Source organism: Eutrigla gurnardus (assembly GCF_963514095.1).
Source record: "Eutrigla gurnardus genome assembly, chromosome: 5".
In the NCBI taxonomy this organism is placed as follows: Eukaryota; Metazoa; Chordata; class Actinopteri; order Perciformes; family Triglidae; genus Eutrigla; species Eutrigla gurnardus.
The window spans coordinates 15568718-15595452 of NC_139919.1; the positions used below are offsets into that span (position 1 = coordinate 15568718).

Genomic DNA, 26735 nt, shown 5'->3' on the forward strand with positions numbered 1-26735 from the left:
TTGTGAAAATATGAAATATACATCCTGCCACAGCCCCTTCACATTGCCTTTATGTTTGCTCCAATTTGAGCATCATAATTAGAAGTAGGTTTGGATGTAATTGTGTTATACTTAATTCTCCTTGATTAAGATGACTTGGTGAACTAGAGTTCTATGTCTTGTACATTAATTTTGCACTGTGCTCACAGTTTAGGACAATTTTATGTGCCTCAATATCGAGTAAGGTGGTCATTTTATGAGGAAGAGCAACTCTTAGTAATTGTCGCTATTGCACAGTGACAACTATGGCTATGCATGAACCTCCATCTGCCCTGCATTATGTGTTTGGGTACACACAAGTGCTTAAATGATCAAGATGAACCAAATTGATGCACTGCACTAAAAACTGTAATGGCCCATGGTTCTTTTAACTTTTAGTATTTACTAGGAGGAAAACTATTAATTGTGAATAATTTCTCATGGGCACGGGTTCAAACTGCTGCAGTGGCTCAGCGTGCAGTAATAACGTGTTTTCCCGTAACGACTACATCGGTACTGTACGTGGCATATGGCCCTCGCAAATGCCGCAGTCCACTGCAGAAAGGGCTAATGTTCTGGGGTTTTGCATCGTAAAATGAAGCGAAGCAAAGTGAATTAGTAGGAGTGAATCTAACTCACAAACACCTTTTATGGGCTTAGGTGGATCATTGGGATGCATGGTGCATTGTCAGACAGGGAGAGAGAGAAGAGAGGGTAGATTAAATGATGGATGATGGATGGATGGATGGATGGATGGATGGATGGATGGATGGATGGATGGATGGATGGATGGAAGACGATAGATGTGGAGAAATATATGAATTTAGATTATGTAAACCAGAGAGAGGGATGAAATAACAGCGTTAACATTTAGCCTCGCCTGATTGTCACCTCCTCATGCTTATACATGCACATGTGATCCCTTCATAGGACTGCCTCCGTGCATTTGCGACCGCTTCAATCAATGAATAACTAAAGTAACGCATGACTATGAACGACTCGTTAATATTCATGCCTTGCCACCGCATCATTGGTCAATCGCACAAAGACACTGACTGCTGGTGTTGGCGCTCTCTCAGCAGGCGTCGGAAAGGGAACGTGTCTGTTAATATGTCGCAGCTGACAGAAGGAAATGCTGCAAAGCATCGGTCAGTTTGTTGGGGATTTCAAGATGCCATCACTCTGCGGGATAATGTCATTATTTACTCTCACTGGTGAATCAAGCAGCACATCAAACCTTCCATGACAAAGATGTGTTTATTGCTTTGTATAGCTACCGGTCTGCTGTTTGTATTGTCTGCGGTGCCGTGTTTTACTGGTGCAGCTTCGAGTAATTAGTTCCCCCTGTGAGCGGCCTAATGAGGCGTGGATATGTCGCAGAGCAGCATGCGTGTGCGCGTACCCGCATGCCAGTGTGTGTGTGCGTATGTAGAAGCCGGCTCTGACAGTATAGGCGCTCGTTAGGACGACTTGAGATGATTAAGCTGAGCTGCAGCACCAAGCACGGAGTTAGTCACCTGTCAGACAAAGAAAGAAAGAGAGTGGAAACAAATAGTGAAAGAAAAAGGATGGAGAAAAATAAAACGTGTAGGCACAGAGCTGTCAACTTGGCTACATTAGTGAATTAAGTGCAGGTATGCGAGTGGAGGATGGAGGGAAGGGTGGAGGTGCAAACCTTTCCTGTCGTTTACCTAATCCCTCTATCACATTTCTCTTTCCCTTTCTCTCCTGTGTTGCGGCTGCCAGGCTCTTTCATTTAATTGTATATCTGTGTCACTCAGAATTACATTTTCCCATCCCTTCACTGTCTCACGCTATTATTTCCACCACCCCATCGCCATCCTTCAATCTACTCTCTTCCTCCTTTCTTTCTTTTTTGTCCCTCGTCCTCTGTCTTCCCCATCAAAACAAGATATTACACTCACACCCAACAGAGGAGAAAGTGAAAATACATAAAGCCACAACATTTTGATGTATGTGTGACAGCCAGAAAAAAACTATAATCACGCCTGTGTGGAGAGGGCAGTTGAGGTTTTAAGGGGAGAAATAGTGGGAAGAAGAAGAGGATAGGGAAGAAAAGTAGTGGTTTTGCAGTGGAGATGCATCTGGGAAAAATAATATCTCATTATCTGCATGTGTGTTTGTGGTTTGTGTGCGTTGAGCACAAAGGGGTAATAATGCGTCATAAAGCGTAATAGGTAAAACAAACAAACCGATAAATAACAAATGGCTCTTGCTTGTGTTTCAGGTTGCTGAATGCCAATAAAATTAACTGTTTGAGAGTCAACACCTTCCAAGACCTGCAGAACCTCAACCTGCTGTCACTGTACGACAACAAACTGCAAACAATCAGCAAAGGACTGTTCACCCCTCTGCGCTCCATCAAGACTCTGTGAGTACAGTCACACTTTTAGGGGTTTTGATTAAACCCTGCTGCAACAGCTTAAATAAATCTGCAACCATATATATATACATTGTCGCCTATAAAGTTGGAATATTTTGCTTTCAGATGCTTTTATTCCTATTTAAATGCATCAGTAATCACTTTTGACCAGGTGCAATAATAACATTATGTCTCACAATTCCCCGGGTGACATGAATTAATTCATACCATTTGTTTGGTACTATAAAAGACAAGACATTTGCATTATTCTAAATTTGTGTGGCGACCCTAAATAATATATATATATATATATATATATATATATATATATGTTGTCAGGGATTAAAGTAACTGTGTGATCCTCGTGTTGTTCTGCCCCGTGACAAACCTGTCTTCTTCTTTTTTCTCTCTCTCTCTCTCTCTCTCTCTCTCTCTCTCTCTCTCTCTCTCTCTCTCCTCTCTCTCCCTCTCTCAGTCATCTGGCTCAGAATCCCTTTATGTGTGACTGTCACCTGAAGTGGCTGGCAGACTACCTGTTTGACAACCCCATTGAGACCAGTGGAGCGCGTTGCAGCCACCCCAGGAGGCTGGCTAACAAGCGCATCAGCCAGGTTAAAGGCAAGAAGTTCAGGTGCACAGGTAGGAGAAGAGTTCACGCAGACACACCGCCCAACACACACATAAGCATCGCCTCTGGAGGTTCATAAAGACTATTCAGGTGAAAGATAAAAATGTCAAGACGTGCAGGTAAAACATTATTATAAAACATTACAAACGGGTCGTTTTCAAAACATGTTGGTTTATGTGTAATTAGAAGCTGACAAACACACACAAGCATTCACATAGAGTCTCTATGTCTCTCCGTGGTTGTCTTTTATTACGGTTATTTCCTTTGATACGAGCCACGGGATTCCCTAATTACAGCACAGACAAATTCAATATACCGCAGCAACACAATAACTACCTCAGCAAGGACTGGCATTTGACTGTGATCGCCCACTTGTGTAAGTGTGTGAATGAGTGTATGTCGGTTTATAACTCTATACTCTTTACATCCTCTTTGCCTTTACAGCGGCTCTGCATATTGTTTTCCCTGTCTTAAAAATAATGCCTTTTTATGGATCATTATGAATCCCTTAACAGACATTTTACAAACTATTTGAATTGTGTGAGAATGGTGGTGAGCTAATCATTGGTTTTACAAGGCAACTCTGTCAACTATATTAGTTCTGACAGTGGCTTTAAACTGACACTTAATGAGTTTGTGCTCACAAAAGATTATCAGAGGAGGCTTTAATAAGCAGCAGCAGTGCTATGATTCAATGTAAGGCTTTGTTTCACAATAAGAAAAATCTCACTTCCAACTCGTCTTATACCAAACAATATATCCTTACATGCATAGTGCCTTTTCAAACTGCTGCTTTCACAGAAAAGTTTAGTTTCACACAGGACACAAACAGCGGTCTCATGGGTTTTTTTCGTGCATGTCCTGACTGTTTTTTAATGACGCGGGTGAGTTAACATCATTGTTAAGCCCGGAGTGTCTCGCTGAGACGTTAAAGGGCGTCTCCGTTTGTTTTATTTGACGAGTTGGGAGTGAGACCGGGTCGAGTAGTCACCTGCAGATGTCGTGTTTCATCAACAGCATGAACCTTGAAGAAAAATGCAACAGCAGATGCATCAAAAAGTACACAGAATATTTGGTTTCCATCACAGCTACATCACTGCACCGTTAAAAAACAAATATGATTGACCATTTGGTGACGTGAGATTTCCATTTCTCCTGCCAAAGCCAGGCACACAATAAATAGCATAACCAATACTATTACATTGTGAAGGCTTTCTTCCAAACTGCTCTGCAGTATCATGTGGTACATATTTAGCATGGAAGGTCTCAGTGGTAAGCCTTTAATGGTGGTGCTCTGCCCGTGGAGCAAATCAAGATAACTAGATTTCAGATGCTCCTAAAGCTGGTTATGGCTGTCCTCTTCGCTTCAGCCCTCACTCCCATGCCTCTCCTTGCATCTCCTCTTCCTCTCTGGACCTGTGTGGACATTTTCGCTATTGGTGGGCAGTTCTCCAGTCCTGTACCCTTCCTATGTGGATCTGCAGCTGTCTGTTGCCTCTCCTATCCTGTATGGACCCTGCCCCCTCCTCCCTGACTGATTGGTGCAGCTCTCTGTTGCCCCACCTTCCTCCTGTGTGGACCTGCATTCTGATTGGTTCCGTGCAGCTGTCTCTTGTGCTTGATCTAACCATGTGGCCCCGCCTACTGTGGCATCACATGGTTCCGTCAAGCGCCAGGGACCGCCGGGCACACACCCACCTGCCTCTCCCAGCCAATCACTCATCTTGGAGCAAAAAATGAAGGGCTACGTTGTGTTTGTTTCATGTGTAGGGTTTCTGATACATGGGATTCTAACTGTGGTTGAACTTAATGGATATAGACAAGTCATCTAACATCAACATGTTTTAATCAGTAAATATCAATCATTGTAGCCCTTCATAAAGACCCATATCCACCATGATTGCCCAACTGCCAACATACATTTGAGCTCAGTTTTCTCAACAACCTTTACTGTCTTTTTCTTCATGTTACTTTACTGTGGAAAGTATTGATATGTCTTTGTATGGTCTCGGATGTGGATCCAGATTTTGCTTCCCATTAAATTTAGTGAAGAACAGGAAAAAAAGCACTCATTAAATCTCAATAAACTCTGACACGTACAATTGCAGGGCTCTCCAAAGTCTAGCCAGTTAGGGAGGTTTGGGATTGAAAGCTCAATCATTTTGTTTCTATTCTTGTTTGCATTAGTGAATGAAATAATAAACACTGCGAAGGAGGGACACTAGTGAAAAAAAAGAGATATAAATAGATAAATAACTTGGGCTGCGACTTTGGATGGCAAAGACTGGCTCTGCACCTTACTATGCGGGCTCCTGCTGTTTATGTTCTCCACCATACCCACACTGTGTCCCACCTGCTTTTCATTTGGCAATCTGGTCTGCACGGAGCTGTCCTGCCTCCACTGTCAAAGTGCTGGCAGGGCTTTAGTGGCTAGCATGACTGATCCCATCGCCTCTGTACAAACCACTTCGCCCTTTTCTGCTTCAACTGGGGGACTTAAAAGCATAAAACTACAGCTGATACTGCTATATGGGTTTCCTTTATCATTCTGACTCTCCTTTAGTGTTGTGAAATATGTCCCATCCCAATGCCCTGCTCTCTTCCTTCCTCTTCTCTCCTGACTCTTTCTTTTCTGTCGGCATGCCAACCACCAAGGTGTGTTGCAGCCCCGAAGATATCAAATATTGCGCTACTGAAAGGAGCTAACCAGCCAATTCTCCGAACAGAAAGACACCATTCGAAGAGCAGCGCTCATTTACTGAGTTCAAATCAAGTTTTTTTGTTGCAAATGGCCCCACATTTGGTGGTCTGGTTCGTTAACAGTGACAGGCAGCAAACATATGAGCCATAAAGGACGTGTGCCAGTAGAAAGTGGAGACGGAGAATCGTTGCCAGAATAAGACCATTCAATTAGAAAGTTAAATTGACAGAGAGCAGATAGACAAGCAGGGTTGGAAAGAGAGAGAGAGAGGGGTAATGATAACCATGAGAACCTGTAAAGTGTGTTTGTGGTGCACAAATACAAGTGCTGCATGATGTAAACCAGCTCTGCTGCACTAGCTGTCATAAATATGTACTCCCATTATATCTAAATAACAGAAGGGAGCTCTGACTCACCTTGTTAAATAAAAACATCCAGGGTTAAACCACATTTATCAGCAAAATGATTCCATAAAACCCTGCGGATATCTGTTTGTTAATTTGATTTATAGCCATGTACCCCCCACCCCCCTCCTTCCCCCTGCATCAGCACTTGGGCATGCTCCACAGGTCAGTGCTGCAGCAGCAGCATACAGCCTGTTCTCCTCAATAGATGGTTTAGATACAGTTCACTAATGTCTTGCAAATGACTGGTTGGCTAATGATGTTTTACAACCTTTGACATCTGAAATCACAGCAAAATCAAATTTTCCAAGCAATTAAAGTCCAGATTGGACACTTTCTGACAACCTGGCAGTGGAAGAGTTTTGACATGAGTTTTGCCATGACTACACCTGAACATGCGTGTGCTCTTTACTATTGGTTGTATGTTTATTCATATCATATGTTGACCTTCAATATAAGATATACATTGATGGTGTTCACGTTGAGTACATGTGAATGGGAGAACATTATTATTAATAAGAGTCTAACATTAAGAACTTTCTGTCTTTCTCTTTTCCCCGTCCCTCTTATTTTCCATTGTGCTTTCTCCTCCTCCCCCTTAATTTATGTTGCCTTCCTCCCGTCCCGGTCTACCTGCTGCCCTTCCTTTTGCCTGTTCTCTCTCTCCTCTGTCACTTCCTCTCGCTTTTGGTCTTTCCATCCCTCTTTCCTCTCCAGGTCAGGAGGACTACCGTAGTCGACTGAGTGGGGAGTGTTTCCAGGATCTGGTGTGTCCAGAGAAATGTCGCTGTGAAGGCACCGTGGTCGACTGCTCCAATCTCAAACTGACCCGTGTCCCTCCGCACATCCCCGACCACACCACCGACCTGTAAGTCAGCCGCAGTTCCTTTTTATACACACACACACACACATGCAGGGTAGGCCAACACGTGATGGGATGTCAGATTGAAAGCCATGTGTTAGACTGCTTTAACCTGAAACCGTAAACCACCACACAGCCAAACGTACCGCAGACCTGTCAAGAAGTTTCTCATTTTTATCAGGCACGCACACATCATATGAAACATACACGGGCACCAACAGAACGCCTCAGCCCTCATGCATGCAAAGACACACTGCATCCGTGCACACATACGTATGCAGTGCACGTGCACGTCTGCCTTTCTCTCTCTGTCTCTCTACCTCTCTCAGAGCGGTATCGCTAACGTCACTTTTCATTTTTAGTTCCGAGACCAAAATGCCTCTCAACAGTCTTTTCCATCTCCCTTAAAGTCCCAAACGAGTCATCATCATGGCTGGTGAAGGGTTCTCACACTAGAATACTGAACAGTCCCACCGATTCATTTTGCCGCTGAGAAATGGAACGGGAGTAACGGATAACACAACAGTCATCTGATTGGGGGAAAAGGTTGAAAGGCCAATATGTTTTTTTTTTAGAATCTGCTGACAAAACAAACAAGCAGGGATCCTGGGGAATTGTGTTAATAGGCAAGCATAATTCTTAAATTGATCCAATGTCTATGATGTGATTTAAATGGCAAAAAACTACTCAAACTCATACAATACACCCCAAGTGGGACCGAAAAAACTGGATTACTCATTCAGAACACAAGAAAAGTGTGCTGCCGCTGAAATCAGCCACCCCCCATTTTACTCTCAGCGCCTGGAACGAATATTTAATGAGCTAATATTTCCACACAGGAAATAGGAATTCAGACAGAGGCTTAAGTTTTACCTAATAATGCTGAATCACTTCACTTCAGGGCGTTAAATAGTAGGTAAAGGAGGGGGAAGCTTCTGCCATTGCTATCACTGTGGTGCAGAATAAGGAACCACTGCAGCATTAAGGAGTGAGCAGGATGGTTGCTTATGGAGGTTACTCTCATAATGGGGAATTCAACCGTGGTTGCCACTTTAGATAACTAATAATGCCAGTATCCCACAGACCATTAGCCCCCAATTCATCTCTCTCTCTCTGTCTCTCTCTGTCTCTCTTTCTCCCTATCTCTGTGAGTGTGTGTGTGTGTGTGTGTGTGTGTGTGTGTGAACTCCTGTATCCTCCAATCCTCTCTCCTTTTCTCTCTCCTGCTGTTCCCAGGGTGCTTCATGTCAAAAATACAAACTTTGTCCTTCATGGTTGGTTGGAGGGCAGATTAAAGTTTCTACGTCTTTCAACGCCGTCTTTCTTTTTCTTGCATTTGGTTGTGCCAGAACACAACACACACACACACACACACACACACACACAGAAACACACAAGCCACCAGTTGTGCCTGTAAGCTGCATGCCTTATTGGGGGAAATCAGGGGATGGGCACTCAATGCATGTGTACATTCACTAGATACACACAAGGTAAAGAGATTGGAAATCTATAGGGACTTTGCAACGTGATATTTAAGTTCGGCTTCATCCAGGTGGGTGCATCTTTTAACTCCCCCTGTATCTCATTAGAAAGTGTCCCCTCCAGCTGAACTTTCACTTTCTTCCCTCAATTTCTCTCACTCCACCTCTTTCACACACAAACACAAAAAGCACCCTTTTTTTTGCAGCACCCTTTTAGTACAAATTACCTCAATAAAGCAGATGTTGAGCTTCCTATCTCTCAAACTGTTTTCTCTCCGCTTAGGGCAGTGCGGGTATTGATGACCACATAGAAAAGATTCATGGCTCTTCTCTTCTCCTCTTTTCTCCAGTATGTTTAATTATTCTTCCCTCCCTCCCCCCCCCCCCTTGGTTCTGCGGCGCATCATACTTCAATGGTCACTAAAGGCCTCTTAACCTTCATGCGGTCATTCCCCCCTCACTTGGCAGCCTTTCTCTCTCCATCTTGTTTGTGTGTGTGTGTGTGTGTGTGTGTGTGTGTGTGTGTGTGTGTGTGTGTGTGTGTGTGTGTGTGTGTGTGTCTGTGTGTGTGTTGACTTCACTGCAGTTTGCTTCATGAAAGAATGAATGTCTAACTCACTCCCTCTATCTTTCTCTCTACAGGCGGTTAAACGACAACGAGATTGCCATCCTGGAGGCGGCGGGGACATTTAAGAAGCTGCCCAACTTGAAGAAGATGTACGTATACCTGTTACATTTGCAGAATTTATTCATTAAGTCATGCAGGCATTTACCCAACACATCCTCTGAAAAGGAGGTAGAGAGGATTTTGTTCTTAGTGGGATATTAATCTTTGTCAGACGTCCCCCTGTTCTATATATTGCCGACAGAGGAAGTAAGTAATAGCGTTGCAATTACGAGATGACTGTAATAAGAGCAGATGGATGTGAACACATGGAGACTGGTGGATGGACGGAGATAAGGGTTGGGTAGAAGTTATGATAGAGAAATAGAAGGAAGGAGCAAAGGTTAGGGAGTGAGGACAGTGGAAGGGAAAGGAGGAGGAAAGTGATGATACTAAGGGGGAGAAGAAGTGCAAGAATCACATATGCAAAGAGGCTAGTAACAGGAGCGAGGGAAAGGGGAAAGCAATGGCAGAAGACAAGTAAGGGGAAGGGACAGAGAGGTGGAGAGTGAGGATGGGTGGGAGCTATGGAGGAAGCAAATATTAAATGGAAATAGAAGATGGGCCTTCGGTTCAGATTTACAGTCACTCCTTATCTACAACCTCCTCTTGGTGTGTGTGTGTGTGTGTGTGTGTGTGTGTGTGTGTGTGTGTGTGTGTGTCAGAGTGAGATAGAGAAAGACAGAGGTTGATTTATTGGAGAGGAAATTGCTAAGCATCTAGCAGTGTCACTGACGATATAGATTGGCTAGCGCTCGCTCATTTCCATTTTCCTTCTCTCAATTCCTTCCCTCTCTTCTTCATCACTTTCTCTCCTCTCCTCTCGTTTCTCTTCTCCTTGCATCTGTGCTATACTTCCCATTTTACCCTAAGTTTGTCTGCAATTATTTCTTTATTCAACTTCTTCCATCCACTTTCTGCTCTTTGCTCCTCATCTCCTCGCCTCTCCTCTTCTTCACCCCCCTTCATCTCCTCTCTTCTCCTTTCCTTCCTCTCATCTTCCATGAAGCTGATAAGAGGAAACACAAAACTAGCTATGAATAAAAGCTACAGTAGTTGTGATAGCTATCATCTCAAGTTATTGTCTCGGTGGCCAAATGCTCTCCTTTCATTTTCATTTTTCTCATTATGTGTGCAAGGAAGAGAGATATGATCATTTCTAGTTGTCTGTGACCACTTGTCTCATTTCCTTCTGAGTGTGTGTGTGTGTGTGTGTGTGTGTGTGTGTGTGTGTGTGTGTGTGTGTGTGTGTGTGTGTGTGTGTGTGTGTGTGTGTGTGTGAATAGAGTTATAGTGATGACAGTAAGCTGTTTTATGTATTGTACAAGAAGAGGATATTGAGATGAATGAGAGAAGTGTTAACACGTATTAGTTGAAGGGACATGATTGATTATATCAGTTAAATTGGGGATATTGTGTAGGTGTGTGAGCGTGTGTGTGTTAATTTGAGTTTGCTTGTATGATTATCCTGCATGTTCTATTGTTGAAACAAGCAGTAGTTGTAGGAAAAGAAATATGAGGAACAGTAGATCATCCTTCTCTGTCTTTCCTGCAGCAACCTGAGCAACAACAAGCTGAGGGACATCCGTGACGGTGCTTTTGATGGAGCAGGTGGAGTTCTGGAGCTGCTGCTGACGGGGAACAAGCTGACTGGACTGCAGGGACGCATGTTCAAAGGCCTCAGCGGCCTGAAAACTCTGTAAGTCTGCTTTACATCACTTTGTGTGTATGTGTGTGTGCGATTGTGTTCAGGGCTTTATTTATGTGGGAAGTGGTCTGCTTGTTCCTCCCACTCTGCAGAAAGCTAATGCTAATGAATTTGAAAATATCCCAAACTGTATTTTCTCCTTTTAACAACAAAAACCCAGACAACACAGGGGCTAACTAAAATCTACTATTGATTATTCATAGTTTAGTTGTTCTGTTAACTTTCTGAGGCCTTTTATTTCCGATAAAGTGACTTGAGTCAGCACAAGACCTAAGGTGGACTTCAGGATTGTTTACTCTTTCACCCTGAAATCCAAGCTAATGACACCATATTGTTCCTCTAATTTGGGCACCCGCCATAAATAGGCTAGCGTCCAATTAGGGGTTACAGGATAGTGTACGAAACCATGAGCTAATGTTGTCTGCGTATACTCAGTAATGACTAACTAATGCTATCATGTATATATATATGCCGGCTAATGACTCTCTAATGGCATCATGGCTGTCTCTGTATTATGTTAAGAGGCTCCCTGTTCCAGTAATAGCCTTGCTAACTAGGTTAGCCTGTCCCAGAGATAGCTAATGCTAACTAACTCAGTTAGCCTGGTCCCACATGACTGCATGTCAAAAGCTAATGTCATATTACAGACTCTGTCACGGTTGTCCTGCTGGGACTGGTTTGAATTTACCCCTGCTTTTTGTTTTATCTTTTGTCTGTCTCATTATAGGTTCTGTTCTTTTATCCTCTTTGTCTCGGTTGTCACCCCCAAGAGTTTTCTTTAGACAAATTATTTCCGTAGCCACCGTACAAACAGTAAGACCGCCAGTCAAAAACGGCATCATCCAGAAAAATGAAGAGGAAGATAAATGCTTGTGTCATCAGTTTTAGCTCTAACAAACCTGATTTAAGATTCCGGTGATCGGGTCTAAGCATGAGAATGAGGAGTTTGTGCTTCAGAGATTTTACTGTAGTCTATATATATATGTGTGTGTTTCCAGAATGCTGCGAAGCAACCAGATCAGCTGCATTGACAACAGTACCTTCATGGGCCTGAGCTCGGTGCGTCTGCTGTCGCTGTATGACAACAGGATCTCCAGCATCGCCCCCGGAGCCTTCTCCACCCTGCACTCCCTGTCCACCATGTGAGTCTCATCCCACAGCTTTGCCCTCTCCATCCAATGCTTATTTTTTATGGATCTTATTGTCCTCATTTCCATCCTATGAGAGCATCTGCAAGCCTGTTTTTAATCTTCTGTGAGATTAACGCACCTGCTGCTGTTGACCGGTGTTAAACCTGTGCAGAGAAGTACAGAAAAACCTGCCATCAAAAGTTCCGTACGTTATTCTTCAGTCTCCTGACCACCCAGATGCGAATGCTGTAAATAATAGATCTTTTCATCTTAATAAAACATTACAGGTTGATTCTTTTTTTAGACCGTGAACAAGCACACACACGTCCTCCCTACTCCGTCTTTTCCTCCGTGCTTCCTTCTCTTGTTCTGCCTTTTGTTCTCGCTCTCTTGTCCTGCTGTGTACCTGTCATCTTCGATTCGAGTTTGTACCTGAGTCTTTTTGGAGGAAAGGTGGGAGCCGGGGAGAGGGGAGCCGGGGACGCGGTAGAGGGAGGATGGATGAATGGAGGGCGGATGCATTGTTGCATGTGCTCAGTGGGGCTGATGGTGATTATCACTACAAAAATGGAGCAATATTCTATTTCCATCATCCCTGTCATTTTTCACTGTCACTCCTTTTTTTCTGGCTTCGGTTTTCTTCGGGCCTTGCTGCAACACTTGATTCCGTATTCAACACCCGACTGCTGTTTGGCGTGGAGAAAAAAAGATGGATCGTTTTTATTTCTAGCTTCTCTTCTTAACACTTCCTCTGTTAATTTCCTTATATTTGCCCTGTTTTTCTCTCTTCTCGCTCACTTTTTCTAATATCAGTCTCCATTTGTAGTGCATTGTTTCCCGATGGATTTTGCCCGTATAATTAAAAGATTAACACATTGTTAAGGAAGGAAGGGATTTAGCATAGGTCTGGTTGCCAGGCAGCAAGGTCAATTCATTACAAGGAAATGAGGAAATAACTCGTCCCTATCTGTAGCAGGGCGCCATTAATATTGTAGCACAAACGCAACATTCACGTTTATTACTTCGGCCGATGCAGTGAGAGCCAATACAGCACTTGCACATGTCTTGACATGGTTTGGAGGCACACCATCATCATTAAAGTGATGTCAACGTTGAATGAATTAGTTTTCAACATTAGTTTTTCCACATATATTCTCTTGTAAGTCAGTGGAAGGTAGGAATAAGGAAAATGCTTTTTAATTTGTCAGCATATTATTATGAGCTAATGCTCCTAATGTAGCAGCAGTCCTGAATCTCTAAACAATGTATTGCCTCTAAAGCAGCACTGAGCTGAGAGGAAACTTACGTGTGCCGCCTGTCTGATAATGTGCTGCTGATGCCTCCTCGGCCTCTATTCAGTTTAAATATGCTTCAGCATAAATATTACATGAGCACTCTTACAAAAGCAACAAAGATAAAAAATGCATAAAATGTACAGATAACCTTTTTCTCTTTTCTTTCTCTCTTTCACAATTCCTCACTCTACCACCTTTACCTTCTTGTTCTCTCTCTCTTGTACTTTACAAAACGGGTAAAAATAACTTAGACCCTTTTCTCTTTGCCTCTCTTTTGTTCCCTCTCTTCCCATTTCTCTCTTTGTCTTTCGTCTACATTTATTCGAGTGTATGGCTGACTGAAACAGTTCCATCTATGTGGTTTGCAGTGTACAGTGTACCACACTTATTTCCATTAATATAATTATTATGAGAACGGGCTATTGAAATAAGTAGCTGTCTGTCTGTATCTATTTAGAATTCATGCATCGTAATTATTTTATTTATGTGGGCAAAAAAACATCTTGTATCTGTAAATCCTGTATATTGTAGAAACGCATAATGCGTGTACTGTAACTATGATTTTGTAGCAATATAAGAAGCTACCACTGCTGGTGTCCACTTCTTTTGCTTTGTCTTGACCCTGTTTAAACGATTTCCTTCTCCATTCCTGTCCCTCTTTATCCCCATAGCAACCTCCTGTCCAACCCGTATGTGTGTGATTGTCATTTGGCCTGGCTGGGTCAGTGGCTGAAGAAGACCAGGGTGGTCAGCGGAAACCCTCGCTGTCAGAAGCCAGCCTTCCTGAAGGAGATCCCCATCCAGGATGTGGCCACACCAGACTTCACATGCGATGGTGAGCCTCTCCCTCACTCTGCTGCTCTCTGTGGCTCAATCAATATTATTGGAAATTATTCACAGGATGTGTAAGCAGTATGTAGTGTGTCAGGAAACCAGAAAGGTAAATTAAAGAAATGTGTCTTTGCATTATGTTTACTGAAAAAAAATGGAATTACTCAATGCATTCTCCATTTTTGAAGAAAGACTTTTTAAAGGTAATTTCATCAAGGAAAGTGGTTTTATGCTTGGTGGTAATGCCCAATGCAATGTTTATAAAGGCTGGTCATGTAAGGAAAGACTCCAAGTTTGTGAGACTTTGTGAGAAATTCCTGGAAATGGCTGCTGCAGTGGAGCATCTGGTGGTGAGGAAAAGGTCAACAGAGAATACTATTTATATTGTTTCCGCTGCGTCACATCTTTAGGTGCGTCGAGTCTTTAGGTTTGTACTGGACTCCGCTGAATCTTGTCGATTTGTGTCAAACGTGAAATAATCCTTCCAAAATAGTAATTGCAAAAGGTTTCATCATTCCATGTCTTGAGTCAGCAGATACAGAGTACATGCACACACACACACACACACACACACACACACACACACACATCCTCGGTGGGGTATTGTGAGGACAGAGTGATCAGTAACTACTGGCAAACAACAGGGCCACAAATGACATCAGCTTGTGGTTTCTACAGTCACGTTGCTGTTACCGCGACGATGCCTGCCTATAGTGACTCGGGCCGTCGTCTTGGCTGCCAAGACGCTATAGACAAAGTGCGGTCTGGCTCTGCTGTCTATTACATCTTTGTTTTTTTCCTGCACTTTTTCTTCCCTAACAGCTTTACACTTTAAACCTCGTTTCGATCTCCCCCTTTTTTCTCTCTTTCCATCTCGTTCAGCCTCTCTCCCTCCTGAGTTTCTTTGAATTCATTACACTTTTCTAATTTCCTGTAGCTGTGCTGCAACCATTTACTGAAAATGAGTTTGGAAAGTAGTTATCCTGGTTGGCTCAAGGAAACTCGAAGACGGTATCAGATCTTAATATTGATTCTTGCATCTTGGGCACGCACACACACGCACACACACACTTCTACTTTGAAACTAAGCTGCACAAACATAAATTTGAATGACTGATACGGCACTGAAGCCCTTACAATGCACAATAAATGTCTGATCTTAACTATATGCTAATCCCTGTTCTAATACTAGAGTAGATTGCAGATCTCTGTCAGGTGTGGCTTCCTCCCTGACAAAGAAGAGTTATATCTTACTCAATTGTCCCTCCTGGCTCCTTTTCCAGTCGAGATGGCAGAGGAGATAAAAAAACAATGGCGATCTATTAATCTCATGCTTAATTTTTGTGGAATGAATCTGTAAATGCTCCTTTTCAAATTGAGACCAACTTTTCTGTAGATTGCCGTAGTTGAGCCTCAACAAAGACCAAAATCGGTTGTTTTTAGCTTAGCGGATTGCCAGAAATGCCTTTTGCTCCTGAAGCAGTTGCTGATGCTTGTGACTCCTACCTGGTGGTGAAGAGTGAATTCAGTACTCAAAGAGGTATAAAACACTCAAGCTGTCAAGAGCTCCATAAGTGTACAGTCATAAATGTGCATAAAAATATTAGGGTGATGGGTCCAGTTGTATGCAAGATTAGCCTAAAACAGACAGACAGACAGACAGACAGACTGACAGACAGACATATACATTAACACACACACACAACCAGGCACATGATTTCCCTGATGTCTGGTGAAGATAATGGATTATAGGTCTAACAGAAAGTCAACTAAAATGTAAGAACCGAGTAGCAGTAATATAGAGATAAACTACACAAAGTAATTATATTTATATAAAATGTTTGGATGTTTTCTGACCTTGTAAACCTACAATGTAACATGGATTATTTTTATATCACAGTTAATCACTGTTGCTTGTTGACGGAAACCAAAGATCCCAATCATTACCGACATCAAATGAATTGTTCTTTGGCTAAAGGCCCAACTCTCCTGATCGGTTCGAAGATCTCTTGCTGGCAGTCAGACAAACAAAGTAGCCAACAGAGGCAACATCGCCTCCATACTCTGAAGGTGCAAATCTCAAACTGGTCGGCCAAAATAATAGAAGCCAACACACACACACACACACACCCAAGGTCCCAATGTCTGGCCTATTTATAGTTGAGTAAAATAACTGTTAAGTTGTCCAGTGGCAGCCGGGGGAAAGGTAAAGTTAATTGAATTTGTGAGAAGATATTTAGCACACATTTAGATGTTAGTTCAATCAGCCAACTGTGGAGTGAGTCAGCCCACGGCTACACCTCCCCGTGGACTCAGTGGCTACACACATCAGATAAGACACACACATACATTTGCACACACTGCTACACACACACAAGTGCACGAAAGCGCCAATTTGCACGGCATTCAGACATTAGCACAATTAAAAAACTACAAAGCTATGGAGGAAATGGCCAAAGGACAGAGGGAGATTGCTATTTAACAAACTAAATGTGCACCAAACGCATACATTTATACTTACACACACGCTTGGTTGTCATTACAGCCCATGGTGGAATATTGGCACAAGGGCACAAATACACAACCAAGTGTGAACATATGATGAGTATAAACTTGTCCTCTTTCGTTCTATATCCACACACACACACACACACCAACATATGGACAAAACACATCTGAGTGGTTATAGTCGATAAACACTCAAAGATAAGATGGATCACAGAGTACAGATTTGTTTTTATTTAACAACGCCCTCCATTTCCTTCACGGACACACACACACACACACACACACACACACACACACACACACACACACACACACAGAGCTTTAATCTACTGTTACAGCAAGTAAATAGTTGAACTGCGGTCCCAAATGTAATACAAGCGAGTTAAAACCATAATGAAGGATAATGACAACTGGACACTAAGCCAATCATAACACAACTGCAATCTGAGCGTGTGTGTGTGTGTGTGTGTGTGTGTGTGTGTGTGTGTGTGTGTGTGTGTGTGTGTGTGTGTGTGTGTGTGTGTGTGTGAAACGTAGCTGCACAGCCTGAACAGTCTTTCTAACAGTGCAACTGTTCAGTTTAACATGAAAATACAATTTTCACGGCAAGATAAAGGTGTCAATTTAAAGACGGAAAGCAACAGTGTTGTTTGCCATTGAAAGTCAGATAATCAGTCACATAATATGATATCATGCAAGGACATTCACATCTTGCTATGACAAAACAATGCAGGTCGTACAGATGACTGCAGATGACTTTTCAAACTTGGGCTGGGCCATCCCATCAACATCTGCTCTCTAAAAGTGCAGATTGCAGAGCTGATCAGAACTGACCAAGTACCACACTCAGTTCAGTCAATATCTCTATCAATCCATCGCTTTTGCTCTCTTTTCTCTCTCCTTTTTTGCCCAAACCTGTTTACTTGCACACATGTCAGTCGTGTTTCTTTCTCCCTTCGTCCTCTCACTGTTCTGTCTCTCACCTCTGTCTCTTTTTTAAATGTGTCTGCCCTCCTCTGTATCCAACTCGCCTAACATCCCACTCTGCGTCTCTCTTCCCCCCCCGTCTCTCCAGGTGTAGAGGATAATGGTTGCCTGCCGTCGTCTGGTTGTCCCGACGCCTGCACGTGCACAGACGGTGTGGTGCGATGCAGCAATCGAGGGCTGCACTCTCTGCCCAAGGGCGTTCCCAAGGACACCACGGAGCTGTGAGTCACGCCTGCACAAACACAAACTCAAGGGTGTACACTTCACTTCAAATAAACAGATACACAAAGAAGCCAGTGAACATACCAGCAGACGGGCAAATGCACACAGACAGAAACGGGCAATGCCTACTCACCAATCACATGCAAAGTCACACACACACACACACACACACACCCACACTTACGCGTTGCTGCAGTGCAATATCGATGCAGCAGTTTGTCCTCTGCCGCTTCAGGTACTAACAAACCATCACTGCCACACACACACACACACACACACACACACACACCTTCATCCTATGAACTTGTAGGAATTCTAATCTACAATGTGCAATCACATACGGTTGTCTCATACATTATATAGCCAAACACACAGAGAGAGAATAGACTGCCAGAACAGCTGTGAAGGCGATATCTAAAGTGTCCTTGGGTATATTTCTTAAAAATATCTTATAAATTGCTTTCAAAATTATTCATTTTTATTATAATGCCAAAGACACCAAGTAGAAGAAGCCAAGGTTCACATTTTGCATCCAAAAGCGTTGCCATAGCTCTGAAGCTCTTTCCAAACTTTTAGTCGTGACGTAATCCTTTCTCCCTTAATAATAATAATAATAATAATACATTTGATTTGTAGCGCCTTTCATGGCACTCAAGGACACCTGTCTCACCTGTCAGGGTCACCCTTCTCAAGGACCCTGACAAGAGAAAGTCAAAACATGATTATGAATATAATTCTAAACAATGTATTCACCCTATGATTTCTCTGGATAGTACATCTTGTAACTTGTTTTGTCTGTTAACGTCAAGCCCGTAGGAATCCATGTCATAATCAAATACACCAATGTAGGAAATGTCCATAATCATGGTAATTGTTGGGATTGATGTAAGGTAAAACAAGGGTATAACCATGTTAATCAAGATTGGGACATTTAGGAAAAAGGTAAGAACACAATCTGTCATAGGCGAGGTGAATTATTGGACACACACACACACACACACACAGAAACCCCACTAGCTGTGAAATAGGTCTGCTCTGCGGGGTCAATAGCAGTGATTAGGTATTGATCAGGCTGAAGAAGACACTCCATCATACTGTCTACATGACCTACTTATGACCTGAGAGCAAGAGGAGCAGAGACCAATGGATCATAAAATGGTGTGTGTGCATATAGAGTGTGTATGTTTCACTTGTTCCACAGTTATAAACACAGGAGGGTCAGTTGGTGGATATTTATATATATTTGCATTGGTTGGAAAATGTGTTTGACACTACATGATTAAACTAGTGCCTTGCTCCTCACCACTTAACATCATCCTGTCCTGATAACATCTTAGTCTTGTCAAACACACCCTTGATACTGGGAAATACTACGTATTAAACTGTTAGATGAGAACAAACCACTCTATCTGTTTGTGAGTATTGTAAGCCAAGAGCCTTGTGGTCACTGTGAGGTACCAGGGAACGATCAAATCACAGTGGCGCTGGGTGGGCTGGGATAAACGTTTGAACATTGAACAACTTTAAACATTGATAGAGCCATGCTAGCGGTCTCCAGTCTACATGCTAAGCTAAGAGAATACGCCTCCCGGCTCTCACTCAGCTCAAGCAGAGTGGTATAGATCTTCTCATCTGACTGAAGTATTTCCCAAGATATCAAACTATTCGTTTGATTCTTACACTGTTTAATTGATAGCAGAGCACACTGTTACAATTATATAGAAGACACTTCACAACTAAATAAATAATTCCTCTTTCCACCAAACTTCACTCACATCTGCCTTTCACGCCCCGTCGTCTCTCTTTAATGTGACAGAAGTTACTAAACCAATCCCTTTATGTGCTGTTTTACCATTTTCTCCCCCTCATAGACCTATATTGGAGTATGAATATGAATATATATATGTGATATATTAACTATGCACCTTTCCCTGCAGTTACCTGGAGGGTAATATGCTGACATCTGTGCCCAAGGAGCTGGCAGGCCTGAAGCAGCTGTCACTGGTGTATGTACCACTCACGTAACCTTGAACACAACACACAGATCCGTGTGCAGACGCTTTAGAAACGTAGCAACGTAGCACGTTCTGTATGTGTGCATTCACTGTATGTCCGTTTCTTTACAGGGACCTGAGCAACAACAGCATCAGCACGTTGGCCCCCTTCACCTTCAGCAACATGACACAACTCGCCACACTGTGAGTTACCGCGGCAACGCACACACCTGGTCATGAATCCTCACATCCCCGCCCATGTCTTGATGGGGTGTTTGTGTGTGTGTGAGGGTAAAAAACATGAGATAAATCAGTGTTTTCCTCTCTTAACTTTGATTAATCGCCCTTTCTTCTCCTCCCTCTTTTTTCATATATTTCTGCTTCTTCTTTTCTCCCCTATTTCTTGTCTGTATCTTCATCACCTCTCCTCCTCATTTTTCCACTGCTGTCCTTAGTTTACCCCAAATATCGCATCTCCTCCTTCTAATCTCTCCCTTCCCTCTCCTTCATCTCGTTTCAAGTTTCTCCTGTATCTCCTTCTTGAATCGGATTCCTCTTTCGTCTCATTGCTAACATGTGGTATATTGCTTCCCTTTCTTCTTATGCCTTGTCCTTTCACTTCTCCAGCACTCACTCAATGAACCTGTTGGATAATAATCTGTTTAAGATCCAATTATTTTTATGACTACATTTGTCACTTTTCTCTGACATCGATTTGACATCAGCTTAGAGAATTTGTGCAACCAGGGAAAGTACATTTGCTCTTTTCCAGCAACGGCCAGTTTTATGTTTCACGCCTGGGAACTGCCCAGTGTAACCACAGGCTTCTACTGTTAGCCCGCAGATAGCATCAGTGGAACACTTGCAGAGTTAAATGCCTTGCTCAAGCACACATTGCCAAGAGATGAAGAGGTTGAAAAGAGTGTTTTCTTTTTCCACATGAGATTTTCTTAAAGGCACAATGAGAGGGATTTTTCTAGAAAAAACAAAGTAATCCCTCTCAGCCATCACTTCCGATCCCACTAGAAGAGTGTGGCAGTGTCTGTACCTACAGAGTCCCTGCCCTCTGCCTGTAATTTCTTTTCTTTTTTACCTTTTTTGTTGTTGCTCTTTTAGTAACATTTCTGGGCATCAACCTCTATACAAACATAGGGGCCAGATCCAAGAGAAAGCTATAAAAATGTCAGACACAATGCCGAGAAAAACGTCTTCCAAAAGATTAAAATCATCCTCCTTGGCCTGAGGGAAGGGGCCGACGTCTTGACCTGAAGTGGGAGTTTTGGTGTTGCTCCTGAGACATCTTCAGGTCTCATGATAACCAGTGAATATGATGAGACATTCCTGAGCTTCACTGTGGAAATTCATGAGCCAAGAGCTTCTGAGAACCAACGTTCTGTGCTACTAGGATCAGTTTACCGTTTACTTATGTTAATATAATGGTAGTATCCTGAACCAGCCAACTTTATCTCATTTAACCCTGATTGTAATTCGTTGCATAAATGTTTGTCTCCTTCAACTTCATTCATGACTAAACTTTGGTGTGGGAGCCTGCGCTTTGCTTCTGGCAGTTTGTTTTTTCCATCCATTTTTTCGACCTCACTTGAAATAGCCTTCATGTTTATTTCCCCTTGTTCAACCTACGGTACCTAAGATATTGTAAAACCAAATCTGCCGTGTCATCTCTCCTGTTTCAACTCTTCTTTATCTCTTTATCTCAACATTATTTTTTCATGTATTCAGGGATGAAGTCTGAAAGACAAGAGAATATTTTTCCAAAACGACTAGATCCAAGAAAGTAATCTTGTGAACAGCATCCTGAGTGTTGTGACCTTGTTGGTGTCCTCTGTCTTTCAGCATCCTGAGTTATAACCAGATTCGCTGCATCCCGGTCCATGCCTTCGACGGGCTCAAGTCCCTCCGTCTGCTGTGAGTAGCAAGCTTCACCTTAAAGTGCCGCAGTGAATTCAATATTCAACACTTTGGTTTGCTAGTTGTGGTACTGAGCTAAATCAAAGTTTAATCACTCCCTTGGTGCCAGGCAGAGTGCCATGTTAAGACCCCGTCACAAAATGAGTCACAGCCACCCAATCATTTGTTGTTTCTGGCTACTAAAAAACTATAAAAGTGACAATCTCTCATCACCTCTTTAAGACTCCCTCTCGCTTTCTCTGCACACCGGCCTTTTCCTTCTCTCTCTCTCTCTCTCTCTCTCTCCGCCCAATGTTGCGTGAGATGAATCGACCTCCAGCCTCTGTTTCTCTCAGTCATCCATCTGGTTGTCCACCCTCTGTCTCACAAACACACACACACACACACAGACACTGTGCATATTGCTGTCTGACCACCCTCTCACACTGTCGCATCCAGCTGCACACACCCTCCGAGATCACTGCCATATGCAGCATCATAAATTGTAAGTTAACAGTATACCTGTAGATATCACTGCAGCGAGGTGAGAACTTCAATCCCCGGAGATTTTCAGGAGCTGTTATATTACTCTTCAAAACATTTCTAGCGTCTCTTAAAATGTCAATTTACCTAAATGACAGGGCAATGTATACCTTAATAGTAATATATGCCTCTGAGATTTACACCTCCACTCCAATATGATGGAATTTCTCTGTTGATGAGCAGAAAATGTATTTTATAAAAAAAAAACATTCTGATGTAGCGTCTTTTTGACAATTTGAGTAATCCACACAGAGATTATGCATCAAATGTCAAAAACACAAGAGGGAATTTTAGGGGAAAAAATGATTTATTTATTATTTAACCAAACTTGCTGCTAGAGTTATTGTGTCTCAAAGGTAAGACTACATGGTCCTGATCCCTGATGTTTTGTATCTGAAAGACAAAGCGCCTACTTTCCCCTTTCACTTCACTGAATAGTATACACTGATGGTACAATGTTGGTTTTTGGTACAAAGCATGACATATTTTTTATGACAAAATATGTCATTGAAGTTGATAATCTTAATGTTCTAGTTTATGCTATTCAGTCAAAGTAGAATTTCACATTCATTACACACATGCCTTCAACGACATCAATATGAAATAATGATTAGAGAAACATTCAATCCCTGTAGATATTTCGACATGACATTTTACCACAATTATTTGTTCAGAAAGAACTATTTTTCTGGCCTTCTCTCTCTCTCTCTCTCTCTCTCTCTCTCTATATATATATATATATATATATATATATATATATATATATATATTGACCGGCCGGCTCTGCTATGAGGCTTTCACCTTGCAGAAGTTAAGTCATCTTTTTGTTTTTTTGTTTCTTCCCACCTTTTTTCCTTTCATTTTAGTTGATGTTGCCGTCGGGACTGATCTCGCTCTGCCCCCGCATAGCAACTGGTTGCCAAGCAGCAATCACTGTCACTTCCTCATTACCCACAACCCCCTCTGGGCCAGCCTTACGCGGGGGCTGTTAGACCACCACACATAGATGCACAAACACACACACACAGTGATGCACACAAACACGCAAAGAAGCCCCCACACACAACTTGTACACTTGCATGCACGGATACGCACTGTGGTACACACTGACCTCAACATGCACACACTGCATTATGCACACAAAGGAATCACACACGCACACACACTTTTCCAATAGTGCTGGTTTGATAGCTGTCCCCTGCTACACCCCTTCGCTCTAATGGAATGTGAACTTATATCCAGCAGGCAGCACACTCAAATGGCGAGACACAAAGGACACACACACACACACACACACACACACACACACTGTCTGCAGTCTGAGCCCTTGGAGATGATGGTTTCTAACACACATACATCTACGTGCACAAACGTGCACAAAAACCCAAAGGCACAAAACAGAAATGCACATGCTCACGCCGATACACATCACTGCCTGCAGTTTGTCCCTTTGACACAAAGATTTTTTTCATATACACACACGCACACACACACACACACACACACACGCACATGCACACACACCATGGTCTGCCTGACCATATGAGAAAGTTTATATTCCATTCAGAGACCAGGGCACGCTTTATTGCCCGATGATGAAAATAAGCTTTCTGTTGATTTTTGTTTTATTCTTCCATAAATATTTCATTTATTTTCCATTATAGAAGGGGATGATGGTGTGTCTGCAGCTGTGGAACCACAAATAATTTAAATTATTTAGCATTCAGCTAGTCAGGGCTGGTGTATTAATAATAATATCTATGGGCATCTCGGCTGTCAGTTCCATTTACTTCTGTTATGATGGGTATAGTATGATGTACAGTATATGATGCAGGCCGTTTGTTGTGATATTCTTTGTAAAATGAGTCACGAGTGCTGTCATACTTGGGCAAGCCTTAGAGGCAGCTTCAACATTTTGATCTAAATACAGACCGTTCAGTTAATACTGTGTCAATTTAAGTACAGTAATTGTAGAAGTAATAGTGGCAGCATAATAGATAAAGAAGAAGCAGTAATACCTAATCACAAGGGCTGGAGTCAAAGGTCAAATTCACATTATTGTCCATGCTGTAAAAAGTGTCATTATAAAGAATACTTAATAATATTAATCAAATACTAATTAAATTAACAACGGGTGAAAAAGTGGCTCCTTAAATTTGTAACAAGGTCAGTTGTGTGTTTAATATTCATGTACACTTATCTCTCTCGTTCTCTCTCTCTCTCTCTCTCTCTCTTCCAGCACTCTCCATGGTAACGACCTTTCGACCATACCAGAAGGAGCTTTCAACCACCTCACGTCTCTGTCCCACCTGTGAGTCCAGCCCCGTATATATCTGTTTGTGTGTATAAGTGTCTTCCATGCAAGTGTTGTGACAGATGATGCATGATTGTGTGTGTCTAGGGCTCTCGGTGCCAACCCCCTGTACTGTAACTGTGACCTGCGCTGGCTCTCTCAGTGGGTCAAGGCTGGCTTCAAAGAGCCTGGTAAGAACAAAGATTAACATTGAAGATGCTGTGAGAATACATGTTTCCAAATGATTGCATGTGTCTGTTCTCGTATATGAATCGCTGCTGTCTGGATTTCCGTAGGAATTGCTCGTTGTACGGGACCTCCCGACATGGCCGACAGGCTTCTGCTCACCACACCGCTCAACAGATTTCAGTGTAAAGGTAGATAGTCCACTCTTTATTGTGCTCGCTGCTCTCCTTGTGTTTCCTTTTCACCACCTGCCACACCATGTTCTATTATCCGTCCATATATATCGGTGTTGACCTCTTTGAGCACTGGATTAATCCCTGGATTCAGACAGATTAGTGCACAGAAAGGAAAGAAAAAATCATGTCAGTATCACTTATATTGACAGTGAATCATCTCTTTCTATAGTAATGTTTTCCATCTCCCTCACATTATTTTACCATTTTAGAGGTTTGACCCTTTTACTTGTTTAGATAGTTGGAAGTATTTTTCTCTTGACCTTGTATCATTCCAGTGGAAAATCCAGACCAGTGGAAGTAAATCTAGGTGATTTTCTTTCCTTGCAATGGTCTGGCTTTTGTCTGGAGGCAGACTGTTGGCCAATTGTTGAACTTTAATCCAGTCTCAGGGTGAGTTTCAGTGTTTTAGGTGGGCTGCCAATGGTTTTATATTTTCATCACTAGTTGCCGAACACCATGAAGGCATTGGCCTTGTCCAATGTATGTGCAGCTTATGAAAATCACAAACTTTAAAATGCTCATGGATCATAAAATGAGTGTGAAGATGTTTCTTATGCGTATTAGTGGACTAGTGACTCTCACCCAATGCATGCTGGTTACAGCAGTGTACAGTTGTTTTGTTTCATATTTCTGAAAAATGAACTTGCCAGACAATCAAGCCTTTATGTATCAAGGACTGGTTGTTTAAAATACTGTTTGATGTTGTCTGTGCTGTTACTGTTTCACTGACTGATCAGCTCGGTCAGTGATACAGCGTCCTACTTCCTAAAGAGGATTTCCTAGTTCATAGAAAAAGAATGAGCAATAAAAAACACTCCGTCCCCTCGAGGGAATTTCATTCTTACAGAACAGAGTACAGGAGTGTCAACCTAGAACATTACCTGCCTCGGGGCTTCCCTGCTGTATCAGACCAGAGGGAAAGCGAAGTGGACGTTTTTACACACAGGAAAAGATAGATCTTTAAAACCACGGTCCTACCTGTATAAAGCAACTGTAACACTGGGGCATCTGTGCATGTTGGAGGAGGTTTTCCACAGGAAAGTAAGAGTCTGACTCCAGGGCTATAGAGGGATCACACTGAATCAAATACTCTCTTCCTCTTCCTCTTGCTTCGACACACACCGACCTCTGAAATGAATTGCATGTAATTCTCTCTTATGTTTATTATCCTGTAAGGCATTTTCTAAGAACACCATGAAGTCCAAACTGACTAAATCGTCAGTGTAATATATGACTAAAAATGTATCTCTCCATCTTTGATGCTTTCCTTTGCGCCCCTTCTCACCTCCTCTTTCTAAGCTCATCTGCTTCTGTTATCTGTCTCAGGTCCAGTAGATATCAACCTGATGTCAAAGTGTGCACCCTGCCTGGCAGCCCCCTGCCAAAACAATGGTACCTGTGTCTCTGAGGCGACTGGGTCCTACCACTGCACCTGTCCGTATGGATTCAAGGTGAGACACTCAGTAGAGACACTTTGAAGTGAAGTGGGGGGGTAACCCAGGGTAACGTGCTTCTGGTTCTTAGTCCACTAGAGAAGCCAGCCTTTCTACATCTCAAAAGAACTGCTATTATTTATAATAATAAAAAATAATCGAGATCAATATAAAAATCTCTGGCTCTTTTATTTATTTTTGTTGTGGTAAGTCTTATTTGTAAAGTTCAACACCAACCATCTACTGGGAGATTTTGCAGCATTTTCCAAAGTAAAAATAGGGTTTAGAGGGCGTGGAAGCAGTACAAATCAACCCTTGAA

The 26735-nt window shown here is 42.5% G+C and overlaps 1 protein-coding gene across 1 annotated transcript in view; it reads left to right on the forward strand.

Moving 5' to 3' along the window:
- The window catches only part of slit3 (slit homolog 3), a 227439-nt gene that overhangs the window by 176311 nt on the left and 24393 nt on the right, over positions 1 to 26735 (forward strand). The window contains 15 exon segments of the mRNA XM_084009985.1: positions 2267 to 2410; positions 2877 to 3040; positions 6852 to 7002; positions 9120 to 9194; positions 10697 to 10840; positions 11848 to 11991; positions 13946 to 14109; positions 17689 to 17821; positions 19760 to 19828; positions 19949 to 20020; positions 21671 to 21742; positions 24507 to 24578; positions 24669 to 24751; positions 24857 to 24937; positions 26309 to 26433. Coding sequence (XP_083866111.1) covers positions 2267 to 2410; positions 2877 to 3040; positions 6852 to 7002; positions 9120 to 9194; positions 10697 to 10840; positions 11848 to 11991; positions 13946 to 14109; positions 17689 to 17821; positions 19760 to 19828; positions 19949 to 20020; positions 21671 to 21742; positions 24507 to 24578; positions 24669 to 24751; positions 24857 to 24937; positions 26309 to 26433 — 1693 coding nt within the window.